Genomic DNA, 26,471 nt, shown 5'->3' with positions numbered 1-26,471 from the left:
CAACTCAAGCTTAGAAAACACATACAATATGTCATTTCGGGCAGTCTTGTATATTTTGTTTGTGACAAGCACATTTCTAATCAGGTGAGATAACTGGGTGGACAAGAAAGAACATCAGGCTCGCTACAGAAATGGTATGGATTGCAGATCAAAGGGTGATTTATCTCTAGTGGTTCTCCAAAATGTATTGACATCATACTAATAATGAAAAGCTTTCTTTTGCTGTACGCTTTTAGGATGGGGAGATGGGGAGTGAAAGTAAATTGGGGTGTCTGGGCAAGATGTTGGTCCACAGGCAGAATGAAGGTAGAACATTATAAAGGAGAAATATTAAATGGCTTAACCCCTTTTTAAAATCTCCAACATATATTCTTCCTATGTCGGTAGGAGGGGTGACTGGCAAATCTGGAAACTTCACAGCTATTTTCCGTGGTCCTACTCATTTATAATTTAAAGGGCTTTCACTTCAAGTGTTAGCAACTATTTTCCCCTTAAAATGAAACATCATTTTCAAATGCCATTTATGAAGATGTCCCTCATTGCACAAGTTCAACGTCTCCTGTACCTCCACTAGATCCACACCCTAGATATGAAAGGAGGGTGTCCACCTTTCCCATCATTTGTTCCTGCCAGGACGCTGGAAATCCCTCATTCCAGGTTAATCAGAAAGCACAAAACGTCCCTTTAGGAAACTGATTTGATTTCTAGTATTTATAAGGCTCATTTGAGTCCGTTGAATCTTAGCCAACAAACTGCAAGAGGAGGGAAGAGTGGGCGTGAAGAAACAGATGGTTAATAATCATGTGTCAAAGATAAATGACAATTTTCAGAAGAATTTGATAGGGTGTGGGCTTGGGGCTTTTTTTTCCCCTCCTTCTTTTCCTGTCTCTCTCTCTCAGTCCTCTCGGTCTCTCTCTCCCCATCCTACCCTCTTTTTGTTCCTTTTTTTTTTTTTTTTGTCTGGGGGTGGAGATAAGAGAAGAAAAGAAAGGGGGAGAAAAGGCAAGACAATAGGCTAGACCCGAGCGCCTGATCAGCATCCTAAAGCAATCTGCCCCTCCCTTCCTCCCAACACCAGGTAGGCTGGCTGTGGTCGCGACTTCAAAACAAGCAGCCGCTGGCCCCCGCCTCCAGGTGGAGCGTGGCCTCCTACTGGGTGCAGGAAGGGACAGGAGGTGGGGGAGGAGATGGGAAGGAAGACAAACTGTGATAGATGGTCTGGCTGGCCCGATCTTCTCGGGGACAGTGGCCTTTTTTCCCTCCAAAGTGGTGCGGTCGCGTAAAAATTCAAACCCATTGGGGTCGGCTCACGTTCTAGCGCTCCTGCTCCCAACGCCGGCAGCTGCCGACGCCGCACCTGCCGACCCCTCAGCTACCGCGGCGCCAAGGCGATGGCGAGGCCTTGGGGAGCGCGCCCAACCCGGCCGAAGGCGCTGGGCGGTTCCGCGGAGGGCGGTGGCCCAGAGCAGCGTGAAGGGAGGCGCGGCCCCATAAAGCGAGGCTTGCAGCCCGCCAGCCCGGCGGGACTGAGAAGAAAGCCCCACCTGGCAGGCGCTGCGCTCGGGGCGCGTGGGTCCGCTGGTCCCCAAGCAGAGGCCAGCGGTGGGCACCCCGCTTCCCAAAGAACGTCCGATGTTACATCAGCAACAGAAACCTTTAGGCATAGCACAGCCGCGGGGAAGAGCTGCCTCGCAGACACACTCATTGACAGACGCTCACCCATCTGATAGACCAACCTGCTCCCGCTCGGTGGAAGGATGCTGTAAGGGTCGCAAATTCGATTAAAATAAGCAAAACCAAGCCCAGCCCGCGGCGTCCACTCCCAAGACGGGCTTACCTCCTGCAAGGCATCTTCTCCATCTCTGGTCCTCGGCTGCGGGTGGTTGGGGTCTTGTTTTGTTGGCTGGCTTTCTTTGGGAGAGCTGCTTGATAAATGCACCCAGCTAATCTGCAGAGCAGTGTTTTCTACCCATCCTGCAGCCGCGCACTGGCCAGAGCTGCCTGGAATTCCACCAGCAGCGCAGCTTCTCCGCGTCAGTGGTAATCACAGACAACAGAGGCTGCCACTCCTTGACAAAAGGCTTTCGTTCGCGCTCGTCCCTTACAGCTCTGCTGTCAGAATCAAATCCATTTCCCGCACGAGGCTGAGAGGAAATGAGAGCTCTCCCGGCCGAGTGCGCTGACAAAAGGAAGCTCGGCGGTGCCCACAGCGCCCCCTCTAGCGGGCCGCTGCCCGGCCGCCCGAGGGCCGCGGTGCTGCAGTGCCCCCGCCCGCTCGCCCGCGCTGCCGCAGTCCCGCCGCCCAGGCCCCCTGCCCACGGCCACTCCTGCACCACGAGCTGCCCGGAACAGCCGAGCCAACGTGAAGATGCTGTTCCTAGGAAGGAAATCTGAAACAAGAGCTCCGATGGAGGTTGCATTCCCTTGGGATTAAAAAGAAAACAGTCTTGTAATATTTTTTTTGTCTAAGAAGGACGTTTTGCTTTAGAAGATTAATTATATTCGTGATTTTAATAGCAAACGATTGATTGTTTGAATTCAAAGCCATAATTATCCTATTGTAATGCTGACTCCATTTCCCACAAGGGCAAAGTGTTTGTTCTTGCCAGACCCTCTGGGATTACAGGCGCACCTCTCTCCAATTCTCACTACTTCTTCCTCTCACTCCCCTCCCTAGTCTCCCACCCTAGGGGGAACAGGTGTTTGGTGATTGGGCAACGGGATGGAGAACAAGAATACCTGGTTATAGTCTCAGACTCGCCATTGACTGACTAGCTGTGTGACCTTGGTGAAGGCACTCAATCTTTCTGGGCCTTTCTGGGTCTTACTCTGTAAGATGATAGTGTATAGCTAAGACACCTCCCACTGCTCCTTTCTGACAGTGTTTCTCAATGCAGAGCCTTCAGAGAGTAGAGATGTCAAGACCTAGTTTGGGACTTAGACCCCCATAATCTCCATCAATTCCCCAAAGCTCCCATAAATCACCATTCACACTAGGTATTTGTAAAAATGTGATGACAGGGCAAGTACAGCTTCCAGAAAAGCCTCTGCTCACTGCCAACCAGATCAAGGCCCCTTGGTTCCCTCAAGATTCTGGGGTACCACAGCCCCATTAAAATTACCATACCCTAACACAGTGTTGCTGCAGAGTCAGCATCTCTGGATTTGGGCCCAAGAACCCAGAGGTGTGAGCTCACCTCCTGCAAGGCATCTTCTCCATCTCTGGTCCTCCACTGCTGATTGTTGGGGGTTGCTTTGTTGGTTGGGTTTTCTTTGGGGGATCTGCTTGATAAATGCACCCAGCTAATCTGCAATGTTTTCTCCCCATCCTGTGTGTGTATTTGTGTGTGCATACGCATGTGCATGCGCATGTATGTATAGGCTGCACCATGCAGCATGGATCTTTGTTCCCCAATCAGAGATGGAACTCGTGCCCCCTGCACTGGGAAAGTAAAAGTGAAAGTCACTCAGTCATGTCTGACTCTTTGCGACGCCATGGGCTATACAGTCCATGGAATTCTCCAGGCCAGAATATTGGAGTGGATAGCCTTTCCCTTTTTCAGGAGATCTTCCTAACCCAGGGACCGGCAGATTCTTTACCAGCTGAGCTGCCAGGGAAGCCCAAGGGAGCATGGAGTCTATTCCTAGTGATTCTTTGAACACTAACATATAAGAAATGTCACTGTATGTGAATAGCTGCTACTGACGTAGATAGAAAAGGAGAAAATGCCCACATAACAACCCAAGGACACCTGGCAGGCATTGCATTTCAGATAACAGAGTAAATTTTGTCTTTCTGCTCAGCTCATCCAGCCCCTCCAACCCCTGGTCTCTGCTTCTTCTTCCCCACTCAGAGCTTCTCATCTATTCCCACTTCATCTTCAGAATCACTGAATCACAAGCTCTCTTCCTATTCTATTCTCCCATCAAAACCTGCTAGAATTACAAGCAGCTCAGCCACCAGGACCTGAGGGCTTTCTGGCCAGATCCAGGAAACAATGTTTATTGAGACACTTCAGGCAACTGTGCACTATTGGTGCCGAGCAATAATATCTGGGAAGTTGAAAATGCCTTCTCTGGAGCCCTGGAATCACAGGTAAGGTAGGCCCTTTTCTGAAATAGAGCCCAAAAAGGGAATAGAGAATTTTTGTTTAGTCCAGAAGTAGCAGGTTTCATAAATTCCCTTGATCATCGCATCACTCAAAAATTTCTCTTCCTGGTGTGTTAGTAAGCTTTCTCAAACTAATAATAGCGAACTCTTTTTGGCTCTTGCCATTGTTCTAAGAGCTTTACATGCATTTTTGACTCGTTTAATCCCCACACGAATCCTGCAAGGGTGGAAATGGTACTATCCTCTATAGTAGATCAAGAAATTGAAGCCCAGAGAGGTTAGGTAACTCTATCAAGGTTGCACAGCTAGCGGAATGGCCAAGGCAGGATGCGAACTCAGCAACATGGCTCTAGAGCTGAGCCCTAACTTGTATCTTGCACATGTACTCTCAGAGGGGGCAAAAAATTGACTTTAAAAAGCAGAACTAGTATAAGATACTGATAAAATCCACAAGGCTGATTCACTCTCCTTCCACCCACCAAAAAAAAAAAAAAAAAAAATTGATTCTGCTTTGATTCTGCTCTTCTAGCCATCATAGAATCTTAAAAAAAAAAAAAAACCCTCCAGTTTCTCCCAGATGGCATCTGAATATGATGAGTGCTAGTTCAAATGTCAGACTTCAAACAAGACTTCATTGTATTAATTTCCATATTAATAGCCTATATGGAAATTTGAGTTGAAGTCCTGGAAGTTCTCACTTAATTCCAAATTCACTTTGAAATCCAACAAAGGGAACCAGAACTACTTGGCTCCATCAAGTATCATCAGAATTCCAAGTTCTCACTTGCAGAAAGCTCAAGATGCCTGGCTCTTAACAAGGAGCAGAAAAGTATAGGAGACTCCATGACAGACCCAGAAAATTATATTTGGATAGCCTCCAGTAGCCTGATAAAATTAGACTAACTGATATGTAATAAAATTATTTATAATCTTCAAGTCTTTTGATGAAAATGTTTCTAGGCAGCAGTAACTTGTAAAGCGTGGATGGCAGTGTAACAGACACCTGCTGTGTCTAACAGACCTACATGGCAAGGAACCAAGGGTGATATCTGGCAAAAAAAAAAAAAAAAAAAGCTAGAAACTGAGGCCATAAGCCCAAACATCCTGGAGAAAATGAATTCTGTTGATAATCCCATCACCTTGAAAACAGGCCCTTCCCCAGCCAAGCCTTCAGCTGAGACCCCAGCCCAGATTGACACCTTTATTTCTGCCTGAGAGAAACCTTGAAGCAGAGGGCCCAGCTAAGTCATGCCCAAGCACAACTTCTGACCCACAGAAACTGTTATAATAAATGTGTTATTTTAAGTTGCAAAGTTTCGGGTACTTTGTTGCTCAGCAATAGATAACTAATCCAGGACTTTAGCACTCTCTTTAACACTTTAGGCATTCTGTCAATGGCCTTCTCCAGAGCATGCGGTGGGTGCTGGAGGAATTGATACCCCAGAGAATCAGCTGTCAACAAGTGGCCATCAGGAGTTAGTGGACGGAGAGGCCGACTCCCTGCTCCATAAGTGTGGGGAGGACCCCTCTGAGGCACGCTGTGCACTGTCTCCCAGCATGACTGAGCCCCTCACTCAGTCATGCCCACAGCATCACCGCTCAGCATGCAGCTTTTATAGTCTGGCTTTTCTTCTCTATATAATTTTCCCACTCCTCAACTGGTGTTTCCTGGAGTTGCCTCCCAAATAAACTATAAATTATGGCCTACTTTTAGAGAAATTGAATTTATGATAGAAGAGAGCAGGGAAGATGGTGCTTTCAAAGCAAGATCAATGGTAAATTCTAAGTCTAGATCTCTTGAAGACAGCACTCTCCCAACAAGAGTAAGTTCAGCCAACCCTGTGGCTGAAGCCTGCTGTGTAAAGAGAATGAGCCTGGGGGTGCAGGGCATGGGATGCCAATCTTGGTCCCATGGACTGTGTGACTTCAGGTAAGACTCTGACCTTAGGGCCAAGCTATAAACTGACAGTAACAGCATTGCCCTCTTGTATGGGCTGACTTGTGCCCCCAAATTCCTGTGTTAAAATGCCAAGCCTTAGTACCTCAGAATGTGACTGTTTTGGGTGTTAGGGTCTTCAAAGAGACAATGAGATAAATTAATGAAATAATTAAGATATAAAACTAGGTTGTATGAAAGTGAAAGTCGCTCAGTTGTGTCTGAATCTTTGCAACCCCATGGACTATACAATCCATGAAATTCTCCAGGCTAGAATATTGGAGTGGGTAGCGTTTCCCATCTCCAGGGGATCTTCCCAATCCAGGGATCAAACCCAGGTCTCCTGCATTGCAGACAGAGTCTTTACCAGCTGAGCCACAGGAGTGGGTCTTAATCCAATAGGGTGCTGCCTTTTTAAGAAGAGGAGATGTGCATACAGACTAACACAGGGAGAAGACAGTCGTCTACAGCCAAGGAGAGAGGCATCAAGAAAACAACTCTGCCGACACCTCCATCTCTTGATCTCAGATGAATTTCTGTGGTTCAAGCCCCCAGTCTGCACTACTTTGTCCAGCAGCCCCAGAAACAAGTCCTCAACCACCCAGGGTTGTCATGGAGACCAAATGGGACAAGTTAAAGTACTTATTGGCTTCCCTTATAGCTCACTTGGTAAAGACTTTGCCTGCAGCGCAGGAGACCCGGGTTCGATTCCTGGGTTGGAAACCTTTGCCTCTATGCACCAGTGTCAAATCAAATCTTGGAGACAGAGTTTTGCTTGAAGCAGAAAATAACAGCTTTATTGTTTTGCCAGCCAAAGGGTGACACAGTCAGCTCCTGCTCCTCCAAAATAATGTGTCCCAAACCAGGAGGATTTAGTGAGGAGTTTTACAGCAATAGTTCACAGGTATGGTTGCTGACAAGATTGTGTGCAGAGCCTGCTCTTCTCTAATTTCAGGTAATCTTGATGGATTTCTCTAGTTCTTTCAATCTGGCCTCAGGTGGTCTTCTCTGGTATGAAGAATGCTGTGTTGTTCAGTTGCTAAGTCATGCCCAACTCTTTGTGGCTCCATGGACTGCAGCACGCCAGGCTTTCCTGTCCATCACTGTCTCCTGGAGTTTGCTCAAACTCGTGTCCATTGAGTCGGTGATGCCACCCAACCATCTGATCCTCTGTCATTCCCTTCTCCTCATGCCTTCAGTCTTTCCCAGCATCAGGGTCTTCTCCAGTGAGTTAGCTCTTTACATCAGGTGGCCAAATTATTGGAGCTTCAGCATCAGTCCTTCCACAGAATATTCACGGTTGATTTTCTTTAGGATTGACTGGTTTGACCTCCTTGCTAGCCAAGGGACCCTCAAGAGTCTTCTTCAGCACTGTAATTCGAAAGCATCAATTCTTCAGTACTCAGCCTTCTTTGTGGTCCAACTCTCACATCTGTACATGCGTGCAATGCATGTGTGCTGTCTTTTCAGTTGTGTCTGACTCTTTGTGACACTATGGGCTGTAGCCCGCCAGGCTCCTTTATCCATGGGATTCTCCAGGGAAGAATACTGGCGTGGGTTGTCATGCCCTTTTCCAGGGGATCTTCCCAACCCACGGATTGAACCCACGTCTCTTGTGTCTCCTGCATCGGCAGGTGGCTTTTTTACCACTAGTGTCACCGGGGAGGCCCATCCATACGTGACTATTGGAAAAACCACAGCTTTGACTAGACTGACCTTTGCTGGCAAAATGATGTCTCTGCTTTTTAACACACTGTCTAGATTTATCATATCTTTTCTTCCAAGGAGCAAGCATCTTTTAATTTTGTGGCTGCAGTAACCATCCACAATGATTTTGGAGCACAAGAAAATAAAATCGGTCACTGTTTCCACTTTTTCCCCATCTATTTGCCATGAAGTGATGCCACGATCTTCGTTTTTTGAATGTTGAGTTTTAGGCCAGCTTTTTCACTCTCCTCTTTCACCCTCATCACTAGGCTCTTTAGTTTCTCTTTGCTGTCTGCCATTAGAGTGGTATCTGCATATCTGAGGTTGTTGATATTTCTCTTGGCAGTCTTAATTTCAGCTTGTGATTCTTCCAGTTCGGCACTTTGTATGATGTACTCTGCACATAAGTTAGATAAGCAAGATGACAATAGACAACCTTGATATATGCCTTTCCCAATTTGGAATCAGTCCATTTTTCCATGTCTGGTTCTAGCTGTTGCTTCTTGACCTGCATACAGGTTTCTCAGGAGGCAGGTAAGGTGGTCTGGTATTCCCATCTCTTGAAGAATTTTCCACAGTTTGTTGTGATCCACACAAAGACTTTTGAGTAGTCAATGAAGCAGATGTTTTTCTGGAATTCCCTTGCTTTTTTGATGATCCAGCAGATGTTGGCAGTTTGCTCTCTGGATCCTCTGCCTTTTCTAAATCCAGCTTAAATACCTGGAAGTTCTTGGTTCATACACTATGGAAGCCTAGCCTGAAGGATTTTGAGTATGGCCTCGCTAGCATGTGAAATCAGCACATATGTGCAATAGTTTGAAAATTCTTTGGCATTGCCTTTGGGAATGAACGAAGAATGCTAACATCTTCCATTTGTTGGGTTTTAGTTCTATAAAGAGCTTAAAGATACTGCTGTGTGTATCCCTTGAGGTGGAACCAGGACCCTGCCCCAAGGCTGCAGTATATAGTTTCTTGACTGCTCGTCCTCTGTCCCTGCATCCCCTCCCTTCCCTGGTTACCAACTGTTTGAATACGCCCTAGGAAGTCAGGGAAGGTCCAGGAGGCTGGAGTCTGTTCCCCACAAGAAACAGGGGACACAGAAAGGCTACCATGCCCAGGTGGTCCACAGGGTCCCGCTCAGTTTCATTATTACAGATTAAAACAAGGCCACCAGCAACCATAACCCCATCCACACGAGGGGAAAACCACACAGAGGGAAGTGGAACCATATATGATTGGTGTGGCAAGGCCCCAGACTCCAGAGGAAAGGCAATTCTTACTATAAAGTGCAAGCAACTTGGCTAAATTTTATTCTAGTGTTTGTGTCAAAGGTAGAACTTGCAAATAATGACCTCAGATACTTAGCAGAGGAGACTTTAAGGCAAAGCATTGAAGGTGCAACCTGGGTCCTCCTTACTGCTTATAGTAAACGCAAGAGGTGAGAGATGAATTAAAGGAAGAATTGTTAAACAAAAAGGAGTCAGACTTTAGAAACTTAGACAATCCTCAGCCTCTCTATACTGTAAAAACTGAGAAAGCTTGCTCTGAAGAGAGCCCTAAGGGTGTAGGTGAATGATTGTTTAAGAGCTCATGGATGCAACTCATAGACTTAACCATCTCAGCAGAGGCCAAGAAAAGAAACGGGATTATGCAGCAGAAACTAATTGAGGCACCTCATTATGTTAGCCCTTGAAAGTGAACTATACAGTCCATGGAATTCTCCAGGCCAGAATACTGGAATGGGTAGCCTTTCCCTTCTCCAGGGGATCTTCCCAACCCAGGGATCGAACCCAGGTCTCCCTCATTGCCAGCAGATTCTTTTCTAAAATTTTCAAGACTGCTGAGCCACCAGGGAAGCCCTTATCCAACCCTTATTCTCTCCACCCATTCAACCTACAGATGTTTGTTCTCCCTTTCTTTCTTGCTTAATTGCACTCTGAAAATGATTGCCATATAGCTACACCTGATGTTTACTCCTCTAAGACAACACTCCCTAACACTTCTTTCCTCTGGGAGTGTTCTTCACTCCAGAAAGCACGTCATGGAACAATGACCAAAATTCATACTTTGAAGCCCTGCTCTTCACTGTGACTGCACTCAGAGACAAGGCTTTTAGATCACTAAGGTTAAATGAGGTTGTAAGGGTGGGGCCTTCATTGCAAAGAAACTATCCTCCAATTAAAAATAAATTTTGTAAAAATGGTTGGGGCCTTAATCTGATAGGATTGGTATTCTTATAAGAGGAAAAGAGACCAGAGCCCGAGTGCTCGCTCCACCTTGTGAGGACACAGAGAGAAAGCAACTGTCAGCAAGCCAGGGAAAGCAAACTAAATCCTTTAGGCTTTGATCTTGGTCTTCCCAGTTTCCAGAAGTGTGAGAAATAAATTTCCACTAAGCCACCCAGTCTGTGGTCTGTGTTATGGCAGCCTACGTGGACTATCCACTTTTTGTGCCTCAGTTTCTCCATCTGTAAAGCAGGGGTCATTGTGCCTCTCCTGCAGAATCATTATGAGAACAAGTTATCATAAGACAAGTGTGGAGAAGAGGCCCGTTTATGTGCTAGGTCTCTGTGAGCAGTCGCTATGAAGTCTACCTCTGTGCTCCAGGCGCTTGTGTGTCTAACCTGCACAGAGGGGCCATATGGCCTTAGCTGGGGGAGTGGAATTGAGAAAGGAGAGTCAAGTAGCTTTGTGACAGTCAAGGACATTTAAAGGGTAATTGTTACTCTTTGAATTATGACAATATTTTAAGAAAAAAGAGACTCTAAAACTTTTACGACTGCATTTATTTGTCTGTAGAAGGTAGCCCTGGGCCAGCCTTTTCACTTTTCATACTTGAGGGAACCTGAAACAGAAGAGAGCTCATTGTAAATGGCCAAAAGATAGAAACAGTTCAAAAACAAACAAGAAGTTATGAATTAACTAGTAATCAAAGATGTTTAAATTTAAAGATACCATTTTTTGCTCATTAAAACTATCATTTTAATCAATCTCATTGTTGGCAAGGATATTACGGACTCGGCACTTTTGTAAGCTGGTGGTATTATAAGTTGGCACTACACAGTAAGTCATAGATTATACCTACCTGTGACTCAGTTCTATGGGGAATCTATCCTAAAAACAAAATAAAATACAAAGAGAACTAAATACATCAGGTTGAGAACAAAAAACTGAAAACAAATGTCCAAAACAATTAGCAAATTATCCCATGGATAATTTAATGGACCATTAAAACTTGTTATAAAGACTATATGGTAACCTCTAACATGTCAATGATAGCATAAAAAAATATACAATGTTATACATCTTATGATAATTTATTAATTCACAGGAAAAATTTTGTAAGCATAGTATCAATAGTATATTTCTATCTGTGGCTTTTTTAAGATAGTAAGATAACCTTGGTCTTCCCAATTTTCTGAAGTCTCAACTTACATCCATGAGTTAAAAAAATAAAGACACCCAAATTGTGGTCAGACACTTCAGAAACTGAAACCCAAATGTACATTAGTATGAAATACTGTGATCAAAGGCTTTAATTTAGCTTTTAAAAAGCATTTATTTACTTCCTAGCCCACTTATGTACAATTAAAGAGTGATCTTTGTTAGAATGAAAGGCCATTAGAAGGTCTAAGACTATTTCCCACATCTCCCAACCCAAACCCTGCGTCCACTCACTGGATGTAGGGTGACTTCACTTCACTTCTTAGCTTCATGACATGTAAAATGGACACAGTTGTTTGTACCTCACAGGGTGGTTATGAAAATTAAATAGATTATTAGGTATAAACTGCCAGGAATAGTACCTGGCACAAAATAAATATCAATTTTTTCTGATCTTGAGCAAGTCTTTCCAAGATACATGTCATCAACTTTCTTTTTTTGAGTTCAAATTTAGCTTTAGAAGTTTTATTTTAAAAACTTTTAACTTTTTACACAACCAGAATGTTCTAAACCTAGAAGACAAATTCATGGATTACTGTGTTCACCTAGAGGGTTAAAGGATAATTTCATTTTATCAGCCTACAGTTCAGTGCATTATAGATTATTGTCTTAGTTTCTTTCAGTTGGCTGGAAAATTCCAGGAGTGTAATATTTAAGTATTGGAATACAAAAACTTGAAATGTATTGATGTTTATGGTCACAGTTCACTTAAAAATGCTGGCCTCATCTAAGTTAAGGAGTTGGAAGGTCCAAGAAGAGGGTGGTCTGAGGAATAAAACCCAGCCTGCGGTTCAGCAACTTTAATAAGGCAGGTGTGCTCCTGCTGTTGGTTGTGTAGCCCTATAATCTGACACATTATCTGATGGACTTTTCCTTCCCCTGCTGAGTCAAGGCTGGGGGGTGGGGTGACGGGGAGGGGAGAAGCAGATAGGCACCAGACCAGAAGTCCTCACTCACTGAGCTTCTTCAGTTCCAAGCTTCACAATAATCTGAAAAGCACGGCTCTTGTTGGGAAGGGGCCAACTTTGCTGAAAGGGACAGCTCTGGTGGGCAGAGCTCAGATGGCTGCTCACCCAGTAGTCACAGAGCAGAGAGGAGGCAAGACATGATGTGGGAAGACTTCCTACAACTGAAAATGGAGATGAAATTGAAACAGGAGGAAGCACCTATTCAGGGGTTATGGGTCAGCATGTGGAAGCTGCCTGATCCCTGGGAAGGGCCCTTGTACTATGCCATCCTGGGCTTTGACCCAGGGATGGGGTACGGTTCCAGAGGCAAAGTAGAGTCTGAAGAAAGCAAGAATCTGTACCCACGTCTCAGGATACAGCCTCTCAGAGGAGTGGGTGAGCACTGGCTGAGGGGCATCTTCAAGACCTGAGGGCAGCCACACTAGCCCTTCTGGGAGTAGGAAGCCAGGAGGATGAAGAGGCCTGGGTTCTGGACGGCGCCTCTTAGAGAAAAGAAGCCACGGGGGGGCATAGACACCCTCAGCCAATGTCAGCCCAACCACATTCAAGACCAGGGCCAGAGGATTAGATGGGTCAGAGGTAGAGAGACACACAGGAGTGCTCCCACTGCAACCTCCATGCTGTAAACGCTCCTCACTGTACCCGAGGAGGACAGGGAGGAGGGAGAAGGCTTAAGAGGCACAGGAGTCCCCAAAGGGAACATTCTCAACACTGAACTGATTCAGTATTTACTCAAACAGGATAGACCTCCATAGAGCAAGATAAAGAGTTTTCCAACCACTTGAGTGATAAGGGTCTTAATGGGTTCTCAAGAACAAGTGGAGAACAGTGTAGGAAGTAAAATGGCCTTTCTGCCCATCTAAACTGTGCTCTAACCACTTATACTACTTCGGTGAGTGAAAGTCCAGCCAGGACCCCAAGATCAGAATCCAGTCTTGTTCAGAAGACAGCCTCGCTGTCTCATGTCTGAGGGAGAACCATATAGATGATTCTTCCAGTAAACGAAGCTCTTTAGAGTAAGCAGGGCTCTGGCCACTAAGCCCCATGTCTCCTCCCTTGGGGACCTGGCCCAAACAGCATGATGTTTGGGGGACTCTGCCCCACGGTTCCTCTCACCTCCAAGCACCCCAGTGAGGTCGGCATCCAGGCCTGTGTTCTACACAAGAGCTGCCACAGGGACAACTCCTGGAGGGAAAACTCATCCAGAAAGGAAGAGAATGAGCCAAAGAGGATGGAAGAGTTCTGAAAAATAATTGTGTTGTATTTCTAATCCCTTTACCCTCCTGCTGACAGATCTGCCAGGAACACCGTGTCTCTGGAGTCCGTTTTATCCCTGATGTGCTCTGCAGAACCCAGGGTTAGAACAGGGGCAAGGTGGTGGCTGGGAGGATCCACTGACCTCCCTCAGGGGCTGGCTCACGTGGCCTGAGCATTTGGTGGTTTTCTGCTGATCCAGAGCTGACCCAGGGAGGTCCCACAGCAGGTCAGAGACGCTCTGCCTCTCAGGAGCCTCTCAGCAAAGGGTCTTTGAGAGTCCCTTCCATCCAATTCTTGCCATTGTCTCCCACATTCATGTGGGACCAATGAGATGGACCTTTCATAGAACTCATATAAATGAGATTTCCCTGGCATTCCAGTGGCTAAGATTCCACACTCCCAATGCAGTGAGCCGGGTTCAGTCCCTGGTCAGGGAACTAGATCCCATAGGCCGCAACTAAGAAGTTCACATGCCACAGTGAACAAAAGATCCCACGTGCTGCAACTAAGACCCAGTGCAGCCCAAAAAATACTAGAAAAAACTCATATAAATCATCCCTCAAGAAGTTCATAAGAATAGATAAGAAATTACCTTAATTTAACCACCATGCCCATGAAACAGAAATTACTGGCTTTCTCAGAAGATGCTAAGCTCACTGACAGACTCAGGGGCACGTAGCAGCTAGAGATCTCCTCAAACACACCAGGCTTCATGTCCACATGCTCACCTCCACACACACAGACAAAACCTGCTTCCCCGATTGATTCAATCTTTTATCCCCACGGAAGAATCTGAGTTCCAACAAAAGACATCTCCTTCTCTTATTTTCATGAAGAAATGAGACTATGTCTTCCCTGTAACATTTTCTTCTTACCTGATCAGACTGGGCCTTAAAAGTCTTCCTGGGAAACCAGAATTGAAAGAGACACATGTACCTCAATGTTCATTGTAGCACTGCGTACAATAGTAGCTAGGGCATGGAATCAACCTAGATGTCCATCAGCAGACGGATGGATAAGGAAGTTGTGATACATATACACAATGGAATATTATTCAGCTATAAAAAAGAATGTATTTGAGTCAGTTCTAATGAGGTGGATGAAACTGGAGCCTATTATACAGAGTGAAGTAAGCCAGAAAGAAAAACACCAAAAATACAGCATATTAATGCATATATATATATAGATATATATATATATAGAATTTAGAAAGACGGTAATGACAATCCTACATGCAGGGCAGCAAAGGAGACACAGACGTAAAGAACAGACTTTTGGACTCTGTGGGAGAAGGCAAGGGTGGGATGATTTGAGAGAACAGCATTGAAACATGTATATCACCATACGTAAAACAGATGACCAGTGCAAGTTCAATGCATGAAGCAGGGCACTCAAAGCTGGTGCTCTGGGACAAGCCAGAGGGATGGGGTGGGGAGGGAGGTGGGAGGGGGGTTCAGGACGGGGGGACACATGTGCACCCATGGCTGATTCGTGTCAGTGCATGGCAAAAACCACAAAGTAGTTATCCTCCAATTAATTTTTTTTTAATTATTTAAAAAGAATCTTCCTTGGAAACAAGACACTGTGTAGCACAGGGAACTCAACTTAATCCACTGTGGTGACCTGAATGGGAAGGAAGTCCAAAAGGGCATATATGGATATGTATGGCTGAGTCTATACAGTAAAATCTAACACAAAATTGTAAAGCAACTATACTCCAATAAAAAGTAATTTAAAAATAAGAGTCTTCCCAGGTTCTGGTTGGATCTCCTCCTCAGTAGCTGCAGCCTGGGGACCACTCCAACAGAGGTGGCATGACTCCAAAGTTAGATGGATGCCATCCTACATGCCACATCTTACCTTACCAAAGTTCCAGAGAGAATGACTAGCATTCACATCATTCGAGCGTGTGTGCGTGCTAAGTCACTTCAGTCGTGTCTGACTCTTTGCAACCCTATGGACCATAGCACACCAGGCCCCTCTGTACAAGGGATTCTCCAGGCAAGAATACTGGAGTGGGTTGCCATGCCTTCCTCCAGGGTCTCCTCCCATCCCAGGGATCAAACCCATGTCTCTTCTATTTCCTGCATTGGCAGGCAGGTTCTTTACTACTACCAACCCCTAAACCTCCAAAGCTGAGAAAACAATAGCACCCCAGAGCCAAAGGCAACCACTTGTGCAGCTTTCCTTATGAGCTCAGTGACCCTGATCTGCAAAAATTAAACGCCTACATGGAGATGCAGTAAGAGTGGCTGGGGGCTGACAAACCAAAGAGCACCCACCCCCTCAAAAGGGACGTTCAACTTTTTAAAATATTCTGTGACTAAACTCATCTGCATATGCCCACTAGGCCACCAGTGAACACTGGGGAAGATAAACGTGCTTCCCAAGGAAAAGTCTAGACCGTCCTCCCCACTACCCCACTGCTGTGCTGCTATATGGGATCTTTGCTATCACACGTGGCCACTACCTGGGGAAAACATGAGATAGAAAATAAAACAACAGACACTTCAATGCCTTCCCAGAGTGCTAATAAATTCATCCCAACTAGCCAGACCATCTGATTTCAGAGCTTAAATTGCTATTAGAAGAAATGTCCCCAGGGTTTAATTTCACACACACATTATCACAACCTGCAGGGTGGGGGGCAGGGGGGCGTTGAGGAGATCTGCCACCCACCAGGCTTCTTTCTCTCAGAAACTCTTTCCAAGGACTGCTCCTATGACAGACCAAAATTGAGATGTGCAGGATGGCGGCACACCCAGATCCCACAACAGACGTTTATGTTCACACATATATCCTTTCCAGAGCCCCTGAGATCCCAGCACAATTGGTATCTCACTTCCGCACTGAGGGTGGACTTTGTCCAGGGACACAGTCTCTACAGGATTACAGGAAACTCGGAGCAACATTCAGAGTTTTGCCTGGTGTGAAATGCCTAAGCCACAGCCATCAGTGACAAATAGAAGAAGTAAAGAGTGGTGGGTTAGTGAACATCATGCCACCCAGCCTAATCCCCAAACAGTTAAATCTTATACCTTGAAAGCCCAGTTTAAACAAGCCTCCCCTGAACCTTGACATTAATCCCTCTCCCTCCCGAGGCCAGACGCTGTGGCTTCACATGGCCATGTCCCCTCCATCCACACACACAAGCACTTGCTGATTCGGTCCCAGGTGAACCTGCTCTGGCCCGAGCAGTTCCCCTCCTCCCTCCCTGCCATCAGCAGATTCTTGTGTGCTTCACCAGGGCTCTGGCCTCAACAATGTTGTTCATCTGGCACAGCGTCTTCCAACCCCAGCCCCAAGTCTCCCCAGGTGCCGATCTCTGCCTGCACCAGATTCCGCTCCTGAGATCCTCTCCTAGAGTGGAAAAATGGGTGCTGCTTCTGCAGACTGAAGTTGGAGGAGATCCGCCTCCCAGTTCCTGAGCCCCACATGGACATTTCAATCCAGTGAGCCACACTGGTTGTCCCCATGTCTCCAGGTAGGGTATCTGACTGGATCCTGAAACCCTATGTATTAGCAGTTGCCCTTTCAGGTAAAGCAGAATACTTTGAGAAATGAAGGCCAACCTGAGCGTTGTTTCCTTGGCCCCTTTATCTCTATCCCTCCTGGAGAGGGTTCTGTGGAGGGGCAGCCTGTCACGGGTGTTGTTATGGGCTGAAGCATGGCCCCCAAAACGCATGTGGAAGTCCCAGCCCCCAGTACCTGGGACTGTATTTGGACTTAGGACCTTTAAAGAGGTGATTAAGTTAAAAAGAGGCCATTAAGGGTGGTCCCTAATCCAATCTGACTGGTGTCCTTATAAGAGGAGGAAATTTGGGCACATAGACACCAGGGGCAAGCCCACACTGAGGCAAGGCCACCTCAAGCCAAGGAGAGAGGCCAGAAGAAAACACGCTCGCCAACACCTCAACTGTAAGACTTCCAGCCTCCAGAACTGTAAGAAACAAATGTGTGCTCTTTAAGTCACTTGGTCTGTGTGCTTTGCAGCTCTAGCAAACCAACTTCAGGTGCTAAAACCCAAGGAGAAGAGCCACAGAGGGAGGAGATGACATCGAGATGGGACGAGGTGGGAGGCGAACTACCCACTGGATGTCCTTGATAAAAGGTTGATTCCAAGGCTGGGGCTGGAAAAGTATAAGATGCTTGAGCTTGGACCATCTTTTGCCAGAAAGGAAGTGATCAAAGAATGATAGTGATGGGATTTCCCTGGTAGTCCAGAGTTAAGAATCCACCTTGCAATGCAGGGCACATAGGCCTGCTCTGTACCAGGCCCAAGGGGACTAGCAGGAAGGACCAGCCAGTCGGGTATCTCACCATGAGAATGACTTGGTGATGCCTATCTGACGAGGACCAGTGAAGATTAAATGCAAGCAAGATTCTTGCCTTAACACCTAACACATGAAAACCACATTTGTGGAAGTGTTACTGTTATTCACTTAGGCAGTCGGGTTCAAGCTTCAGTTCACTCTTTGTTCTTAATCATTCCCTATCAGCTCATGTAGTAGCAAGAGGAATTCTGTCTCCTAAAAGTTGATGGGAGAGGGGAAGTTTTAAATCTCAAGTGGCCCAAACTGGAATATCTAGACTGAGCATGTGCACAAGTAGAATCCTTAGAAATCAGTAATCAGATCAGAAATGAGGCCAGCCAATCAGCAGAAAGTCTGTCAGACCTCAAACCAGAGTGAAGTGCTGGTGACAGCCACAGAGCGGCGATGCCTGGGGCCCACTGTTGACTGCTCACCGGTCAATACAGATGGCTCACGGTGAGGCTAGCCAACTTTATAAAGGCTGAGCGAACGCTGACATGCCAGGTACTATGCTAGACGCTCCACTGACATGATGTCATTTGAACCTCACAGGTACCTTACATAGGTACAATTATCATTCCCAATCTACAGATGGGGAAATTGAGGGTTGGAAAACTTCAGCACCTCATTCAAGGTCACACCAACAAGTGGTAAAATCAGGGTTTGAACCTCAGCATTCTGTCTCCAGAGCCACCACTCAGCAGCTCTCCTAAACCAGCTCCCAAGACCAACCATCATTTGTTACTCCATAGCCCCCACTGTTCCTTATACCACACTAAGCAACTTGCTTAGTTCCAGATTTCTGCAAGCCTTTCTTGTTTCAGTAGCAATAATGGAACAGGGGATCTTATCTATGTAACACAGAGACACAAGAGCAATACCTCTACTTCCTAGACTTGGAGAAAAGCAGGCTGCTCCTTCCAACAGTTTCTTTAGTTTGGCAAAGTAATAAGCAATAATATTTCAATAAACTCCTTTGTTATTATAGAAAACTTGTTGCTCTGACTTTGCAACAAAGGTCAACTTAAAAACAAATGTGCCTCTGAGTGTGCACGTGTGTACATGGGATCACCATGCAGCTTTATGAAGGGCAAGCTACTTATTTTTCTGGAGACCTCAGTATCCAGAAAACCTTTTGACGTATTAATCAGGGTCATAAAAAATTAAGCTTAGGTCTGTACAGGGTGATTCTGGAGGAGCTGCCTTCCCCTTGAACTGCTTTCCAATGAACTCGGAACATAATAATAGATCTTTCAAACTAGCAAACTCACCTGCCCACCTAGGTGTTTTCACACAGTGATCTTGCTTCAATCATGGTTTAACATGGAAAATACCTTATGCCCAAGGGATGTCTTATGAGTTTTTGGATATCAACATAACTATTCAAGAACAAACACTTTTCCAGACTCCTCGCTGGGGAGAGAATTCCCATCGTAGACACCATCCCATCGTAGACACCGCCCTCTGGCGACAAGTATGTGCCAACTCACCACTGCCACCATCTGCCCAGGACCCTTCCTTCTCATTCTTCAAGCCCATAGCACAGCCGGCACGTTGTATAATTCTCGATAGCTCTCTAGCTGAGGATGTATGTAGCTCAGAAGTATTGCTGCTATAGCTCTGATGATCGGGGTCTCGTTTCTAGAAACCATATGTAGTTGTCAAACAGTATAATGGGACAGATTTTGACTATTTAAGCCAATATATTTCAAAGTTTTAACCTACGAAATTTTATTTAAGTGATGAGAGCAATGTTTAAGTTATTATGGAAAGAAAAATCATTGCTCAGCAGACTGGCTTCTGTTCTGCTGTAACCTTAAAATGTTGTGTGATTGGAAACTACATTAAAAAGATTATAGCATGAAACAGATTCTGTATTTTATGTAGCACCAAAGCACTTATATTAGGCGATTCACATGTAAGGAAAAACTAATGCAGCCGTCTGCATCTGTGCAAATATTGCAACCACTCTACAACCCAGCCATCCAGTTTGTCCATCAGGACAATCCATCCCCCCCTACCAGTGCAGAATGTATCCTCCCAGTCGTCACATAAGTAGGACTAGCGGACAAGAGGAAGAATCTAAAATGTACCACTAAGCATTTGTCTATTTCTGTTCCTGAGTATATTTCCCTTCTCTCTGCTATCTGTCCTCTTCAGTCCCTAAACAGGATCGCATTGCTAATTAGAAAAGACCTTCATTGATCCAACAATTGTCATCGTTCTTCCATCCTTTCGAGCCTCTTTTCAGTCTCAGACTTTCAGATTGAATAGACTTGAAGCTTGCCACTTCCCTCTGTTAGATTTCAGATATTTACCAATAACATACCATCAACCCACCAAAGGCTGGCCTCCAGCCCACTCCTGTCCTTCACGTTCTGTGCCTGGTTGTCTTCCTGGCCTCACCTATAGCTTCTCGCACAATTTCCCACACTTGGATCCCCAAGATTTCCCCTCCCTGATTGTAGGGTCCCATCTTGCTTCTCCATCTGCCCCTCTCTGATAGCCCCTCCTTCTCCTGTTCCTTAGGGTGCATCTCTAAGGCCTTTTCTCTCTTCATCTTACCTCCTCTGATGACGAATACATTTTCAAGCCTTCCGAATTTGCCTCTCCATGGAATGAGCTCATGAATCCAGCTCACACCTTCCATTGATGAAGACCCCTGAGCTACGTGTCCCAGTAATAGTGGTGACATTACAGGGCTTCACAGTTTACAAAGCAGGTTCACCTATGTAGTCCCACTGAATGGTCACAAAATCCCATGAGATTAGCATCAGAGGAGATCAATGAGCTCTCCAGCAGGGTTGACCCCCAGGGAGGGCTTCTCCCAAGGGACACCCCTCTTCCTTTCTGTGCTTCCTATATGATGTGTGTTCTGCTGAAGAACAGCACTGCCAAAGAGTGGCTTTGGGGACCCTCCTCTCATGTCCCTGCTATCAAAGTCCCATCATAGGCTAAGCAATTCAGCACTAGAGGCTCTGGACAGTGACAGGAAGGATACAGATGGTCAGAACTTGACTCCAAAGCTCACACAGGCCTAGATTCAGACTCCAGTCCTGACACTGCTTAGCTGTGGGACCTTTGCCTGTATTTGGTTTCTTCCTCGGTAAAAGCAGCATCTGTACTAGGTCAGAGGACTGTATAACTAGCACAGACGCAGAAGTTGGCCTGCACCTAGAAAGAGCTCAATAACGGCGAGTGTCATTGTTCTAACTTCTTAAAACCTTTACCTCGGAGTCTTTGGCTTCTTCCAAAATATCACTGAGAACTTGTATGTATTCAGTTGCACCTCTGAGGATATCAACTTTGCTAGGCTTCCTGTTTTGGGGAAGAAATGGCACCAGTGCCTTCAGTTTGGCCAAACCATGGTTGAGATTTTTTATCTGGAAAGGAAGAAGGCACAGTGACACACAGGAAGCCAATCTGTAAGGCGTCTCCCCAGACTACAGAAGGTGGTGGTGGGGGGTCGTGAGGCCAAGCAGGCTCGTGCCCAAGCACTGCCGCTCCACTGGCAGTGCAGTCCCTGGCAAGGGGAGCGGGAGCGGCACGAGCCTGGCACGAGGCGTGGGTGGACTGCAAAGGGTGTCGAGGTCCACGCTGGCCTCTTCCTCTGAGAGCACCCCCGCTGCAAAACAGAGGCAGAGCCGCTACCAGTGGCTAAAAGCTCTGAGTCAGCACTCAAGGATTCAAATCCAACTCTGCCACTTGGCTCTACAGAAGTGTGTAGGACACTTCATATTACCAAGCCTTGGTTTATTTGCAAAGTGGAAAATCCTCACCTTGTAGTGGTGTAGCTGCTGATTAAGGAACATAATTTCACATCAAATATTTCCCCCTGCACATAGAAAGTCCTCAATAAGTTGCATTGATGATAATGAGTAAAATGTACAAACACTTGTCTATTCAAGTACTGTGCCAACCATTCTTCAACCTCATTCCAAACTGAGTTGATGATATAGTCAAGTATTAGAGTCCAGAGAGTCTGCATATTGGTGAGACTTGAAAGGTAGAAAGAAGTACCTTTTTTTCTTAATCTTCAGGGTCTAAATCCTTGTCTCTGGAGGCCTGGAATGCTCATTATCACACTGCCCACCCCTCTATGAGGGGGAAACAGGCCCTTGAAGAACTGGCTCTACACAGGAAACCACTCAGTTATATTGAGAGCTCCCTTCTACCCCACATCAAATTGGACAATGAACAGAGGCCATTCACAGCAGAATATGATAACCAATGAATTTATGAAATATCAAACTTTAATCATCCAAGAACTGCAGACTAAAATAGAAATTATGGGTGGGAGGAAGGCTCAAGAGGGAGGGGATATATGTATACTTATAGCTGATTCATATTGATTTACAGCAGAAACCAACACAAACATTGTAAAGCAATTATCTTCCATTTAAAAATACAAAAAATAAAGCAGAAATTGGATACCAATTTTTTGTGTACCAAGCTGGCAACATTTTTATTTTGATTATCATGCCCAGCATTGGGATGGAAAAAGGAAACCGTCCAATAGCCTGTAAAAGGGGATACACATTAATTAATGAACTTTTCTAGAAAGCAACTGGGCAACCTGTATCAAAAGTCACAAGACTGCTTATGTCCCAGTAACTCCACGTCTAATGTTTTGTTGGAAAGCAATTATCAGACATGGAGGTAGATCTTTGTACCACTAAAAAGGTGCAAAAAAGCATATATGCCCAACACTAGGAGACTGGATAAGCAGTCTATTTGTATGTTGGACTATAAAGTCAAAAGCTGTTCTGCTTAGGAATATGAGGAAATGTTTTTGATAATGTTAAGTGAATAAAAGCATAAAAATATATACTCAGTTCAGTCACTCAGTTGTGTCCGACTCTTTGCGACCCCATGATCACAGCACGCCAGGCCTCCCTGTCCATCACCAACTCCCTGAGTTCACTCAAACTCATGTCTATCAAGTCAGTGATGCCATCCAGGCATCTCATCCTCTGTCATCCCCTTCTCCTCCTGCCCCCAGTCCCTCCCAACTCTTTGCATGAGGTGGCCAAAGTATTGGAGTTTCAGCTTCAGCCTCAGTCCTTCCAATGAACACCCAGGACTGATCTCCTTTAGGATGGACTGGTTGGATCTCCTTGCAGTCCAAGGGACTCTCAAGAGTCTTCTCCAACACCACAGTTCAAAAGCATCAATTCTTCAGTGCTCAGCTTTCTTCACAGTCCAACTCTCACATCTATACATGACCACTGGAAAAACCATAGCCTTGACTAGATGGACCTTTGTTGGCAAAATAATATCTCTGCTTTTCAATATGCTGTCTAGGTTGGCCATAAATTTCCTTCCAAGGAGCAAGTGTCTTTTAATTTCATGGCTGCAGTCACCATCTGCAGTGATTCTGGGGCCCAAAAAAATAAAGTCTAACACTGTTTCCACTATTTCCCCATCTATCTGCAATGAAGTGATGGGACCAGATGCCATGATCTTAGTTTTCTGAATGTTGAGCTTTAAGTCAACTTTTTCACTCTCCTCTTTCACTTTCATCAAGAGGCTTTTTAGTTCCTCTTCACTTTCTGCCATAAGGGTGGTGTCATCTGCATATCTGAGGTTATTGATATTTCTCCCGGCAATCTTGATACTGCTGCTGCTGCTAAGTCACTTCAGTCGTGTCCGACTCTGTGCGACCCCATAGACGGCAGCCCACCAGGCTCTCCTATCCCTGGGATTCTCCAGGCAAGAACACTGGAGCGGGTTGCCATTTCCTTCTCCAATGCATGAAAGCGAAAAGTGAAAGTGAAGTCACTCAGTCGTGTCCAACCCTCAGTGACCCCATGGACTGCAGCCCACCAGGCTCCTCTGTCCATGGGATTTTCCAGGCAAGAGTACTGGAGTGGGGTGCCATTGCCTTCTCCGATCTTGATACTAAGTGATCACAATTTTATAAAATTATATATATATGCTTCCCAGGTGGCAATAGTGGTAAAGAACCTGCCTCCCAATGCAGAGACCCAGGTCTGATACATGGGTGAGGAAGATCCCCTGGAAAAGGGCATGCAACCCACTCCAGTATTCTTGCCTGGAGAATTCCATGGACGGGGGAGCCTGACGGGCTACAGTACATGGGGTCACAAAGAGTTGGACATGACTGAAGCGACTTAGCACACACATACATATGCACAAATTTAAGTAGGAAAAAGACCAGGAAAATTTAACAAGAATGACAGTTATTGTGAGTGTTTCCATTCCCTGTTTAGCTCTATCTTCCAGGTGTACTAATTCTCATTAGTAGGTGTACTTTATTCTCTATCTTCCAGGTGTACTGATCTCATCATTATAAAGAAGAATGAGGTCATTAGTTTTAAACTAGTGGATAACACCAGGACTGATTCTCTGCAGAAAGCAATTCCTTCCTGGTGGGGAAAGCCCAACTTAAAATGCCAAATACAGGAACAGAACCTTATTCGAGAACCACACCAACACATCAGATCACAGGGTTATCATAAAGGGCTCCCAACTTTCCCTGAAGTCTTTTACATTCACTGGGTTCTTTCTCCTCACACCTGAGCCCAAACAGAGCTCCGAGTTGATTGACTGGAGCTACGTTGCTAAAGGGTCCAGAAGTGTGCATGAACACCCCCAGCAAGGCATCGAAGAGCATCCTCCTCGGGTCCCAGGTCAGAATGTGTGCCCTCCCTCTTCCACCGCTCACCCTTCCCTGTCTCGGATCCTCTCTGCAGCGGGCAACCCAAAGACAGCAACGGACTGAAAGGAGACCGAATTTGACAAGTTTCGGATCGGAGTTTAGTGAGAAATACTGAAATGCCGGTAGATGGCGCTCCGACTCCGCCCGCCGGACCATCCGGGTGGGTGATTTGCCGCGTACCCGCCAGACGGAAACAGCCACTTTCAGTCTCCCGCCTGGGAGTTGAGTGGGAGTCTGGGTGCACACCGAGACGTTGTTTAAATTCTTCGTTGAAAGTAAGGAAAAGAGTAACTTCCATTAGGTCATCTGTCCCACGCCCCATTTGGGCTTCGGCGCAGGGTAAAGGGGGCCCCAAGCACCCACTCAGCGCAGGAGGTAGGGAGATGGAAGCGCCCTGCCGCCTCCGAGGGCTTAAAGCACCTGCCAGCGGGAGGTGTTTCTGAAGCGGTCGGGGGTTCCCCTCGGCCTCCCCAGACCGGCTTCCTGCTCGGCTCCAGGTGGTCACAGGTGAGGCGCCAGCCCGCGCGGGTGGAAGGGAGCCGGGTGGCCCTTGGGAGGTCCCAGCCGCTCCGGGCCCCCAAGGGAGAGGTGGACTTCCCGGGCCCCCTAGGTGTCTGAAGTGGCTGGCGGGTCTCGGGGGGAGCCTGGAGGAAGGCGGCCGGGTTCCGGCGCGGGGACCCAGCGGGGCCGGCCTGAACTCACCCGCTCGCGCTCTTTGGCGTTGGCCACGCGCCGCCGCTCCAGCACCAACTGCACGTCCTGGGTGGACGAAGGCAGCCGCTTGAGCCGGCAGATGGTGGCCTGCTGGGGCAGCGGCCCGAACTGCTCCCGCAGCACGTCGTCCAGGAGTTCGGCAGGCGGTACCCTCAGGAGCTCGGGCACGGCGTCCATGGCTGCGCGCGGGGGCGGCGGGCAGCTGGGCCTTCCCCGGGGGCGCCTGGGCCCCTCGGGGGCGGGGCCCCGGGCTCCTGCCGACATCCCCCTGCGCACCTGCGTACCTGCCTACTCCGGGGAAGCGGCTCCGAGACCCTCAATTTAACTAACTCCACACGTGATTCCCCTGACGCCTGGATTGCAGTGCTGGCTCGCAAATTTGCTGCATATCGGAGTCACCTGGGAAGTTTTTAAAAACCCCTGCTAGGGTACCAGTCCCTCACCTTCTAATTTAACCAATCTGAGTCGGGGCCTGAGCTACTGGATACATGTATGCGTGCATGCTGAGTCGCTTTAGTCGTCTCTGACTCTATGCGACACTATGGACTGTAGCCCGCCAGGCTCCTCTGTCCCTAGGATTCTCCAGGCAAGAATGGAGTGGGTTGTCATGCCCTCCTCCAGGGAATCTTTCCGACCCAGGGATCGAACTCTTTAAGTCTCCTGCACTGGCAGACGGGTTCTTTATACCACCAGCACCATCTGCAAAGCCATATATGTATACATGTGTAGGCAAATAAACATGAACACATATACATTTACCAGGAAAAAAAATTTGATGGATGCACAACATTTTTAAAAATTCATTTTGAAATATATGAGTTGCAAGAGCAGTAACACAAAGGTTCTGTATCCCCTTCACCTAGATCTCCACTTGTTAACTATTTTCACATTTGCTCCATCTCTCCCCTCCTATGAATTGTCCCATTTTCTTTTTTTTAATATAAATTTATTTATTTTCATTGGAGGTTAATTACTTTACAATATTGTATTGGTTTTGCCATACATCAACATGAATCCGCCACAGGTGTACACGTGTTCCCCATCCCGAACCCCCCTCTCTCCTCCCTCCCGGTACCATCCCTCTGGGTCGTCTCAGTGCACCAGCCCCAAGCATCCAGTATCATGCATCGATGATGATGATTCATTTCTTATATGATATTATACATATTTCAATGCCATTCTCCCAAATCATCCCACCCTCACCCTCTCCCACAGAGTCCAAAAGACTGTTCTGTACATCTGTGTCTCTTTTGCTGTCTCACATACAGGGTTATCATTACCATCTTTCTAAATTCCATATATATGCGTTAATATACTGTATTGGTGTTTTTCTTTCTGGC

The 26,471-nt window shown here is 46.4% G+C and overlaps 2 protein-coding genes across 2 annotated transcripts in view; both read right to left on the bottom strand.

Annotated features, from left to right (window-relative positions):
• Window positions 1-2,190, bottom strand: part of ADD2 (adducin 2) — a 125,613-nt gene extending 123,423 nt beyond the window's left edge. The window contains exon 1 of the mRNA XM_019969959.2: window positions 1,838-2,190. The gene's annotated coding sequence lies outside the window, so the exon portion shown is untranslated. The remainder of the gene's footprint in view (window positions 1-1,837) is intronic.
• On the bottom strand, window positions 1,308-25,414 carry FIGLA (folliculogenesis specific bHLH transcription factor). The gene is made up of 5 exons (XM_070798156.1): window positions 25,120-25,414; window positions 20,966-21,118; window positions 19,177-19,376; window positions 2,141-2,377; window positions 1,308-1,614 (listed from the first exon to the last, which is right to left on the bottom strand). Exons 1-5 carry the CDS (start codon window positions 25,393-25,395, stop codon window positions 1,308-1,310), a joined length of 1,173 nt encoding a protein of 390 aa, XP_070654257.1. The 5' UTR covers window positions 25,396-25,414.
• Window positions 25,415-26,471: the final 1,057 nt, after the last annotated feature.

This window comes from Bos indicus, chromosome 11, assembly GCF_029378745.1.
Source record: "Bos indicus isolate NIAB-ARS_2022 breed Sahiwal x Tharparkar chromosome 11, NIAB-ARS_B.indTharparkar_mat_pri_1.0, whole genome shotgun sequence".
Lineage (NCBI taxonomy): Eukaryota > Metazoa > Chordata > Mammalia > Artiodactyla > Bovidae > Bos > Bos indicus.
This window is presented reverse-complemented; position numbering and strand designations above follow the sequence as displayed.

Coding starts and splice junctions, on each gene's coding strand:
- FIGLA (XM_070798156.1), bottom strand. CDS start 25,395: ATGTCGGCAGGAGCCCGGGGCCCCGCCCCCGAGGGGCCCAGGCGCCCC. Junction 2,378..19,176: donor GCGGTGTCTACGATGGGATG/GTGTCTACGATG, acceptor TTTCCTTCCTAG/GAACAGCATCTTCACGTTGG. Junction 1,615..2,140: donor TCTCATTTCCTCTCAGCCTC/GTGCGGGAAATG, acceptor TTCTTTGGGAAG/CGGGGTGCCCACCGCTGGCC.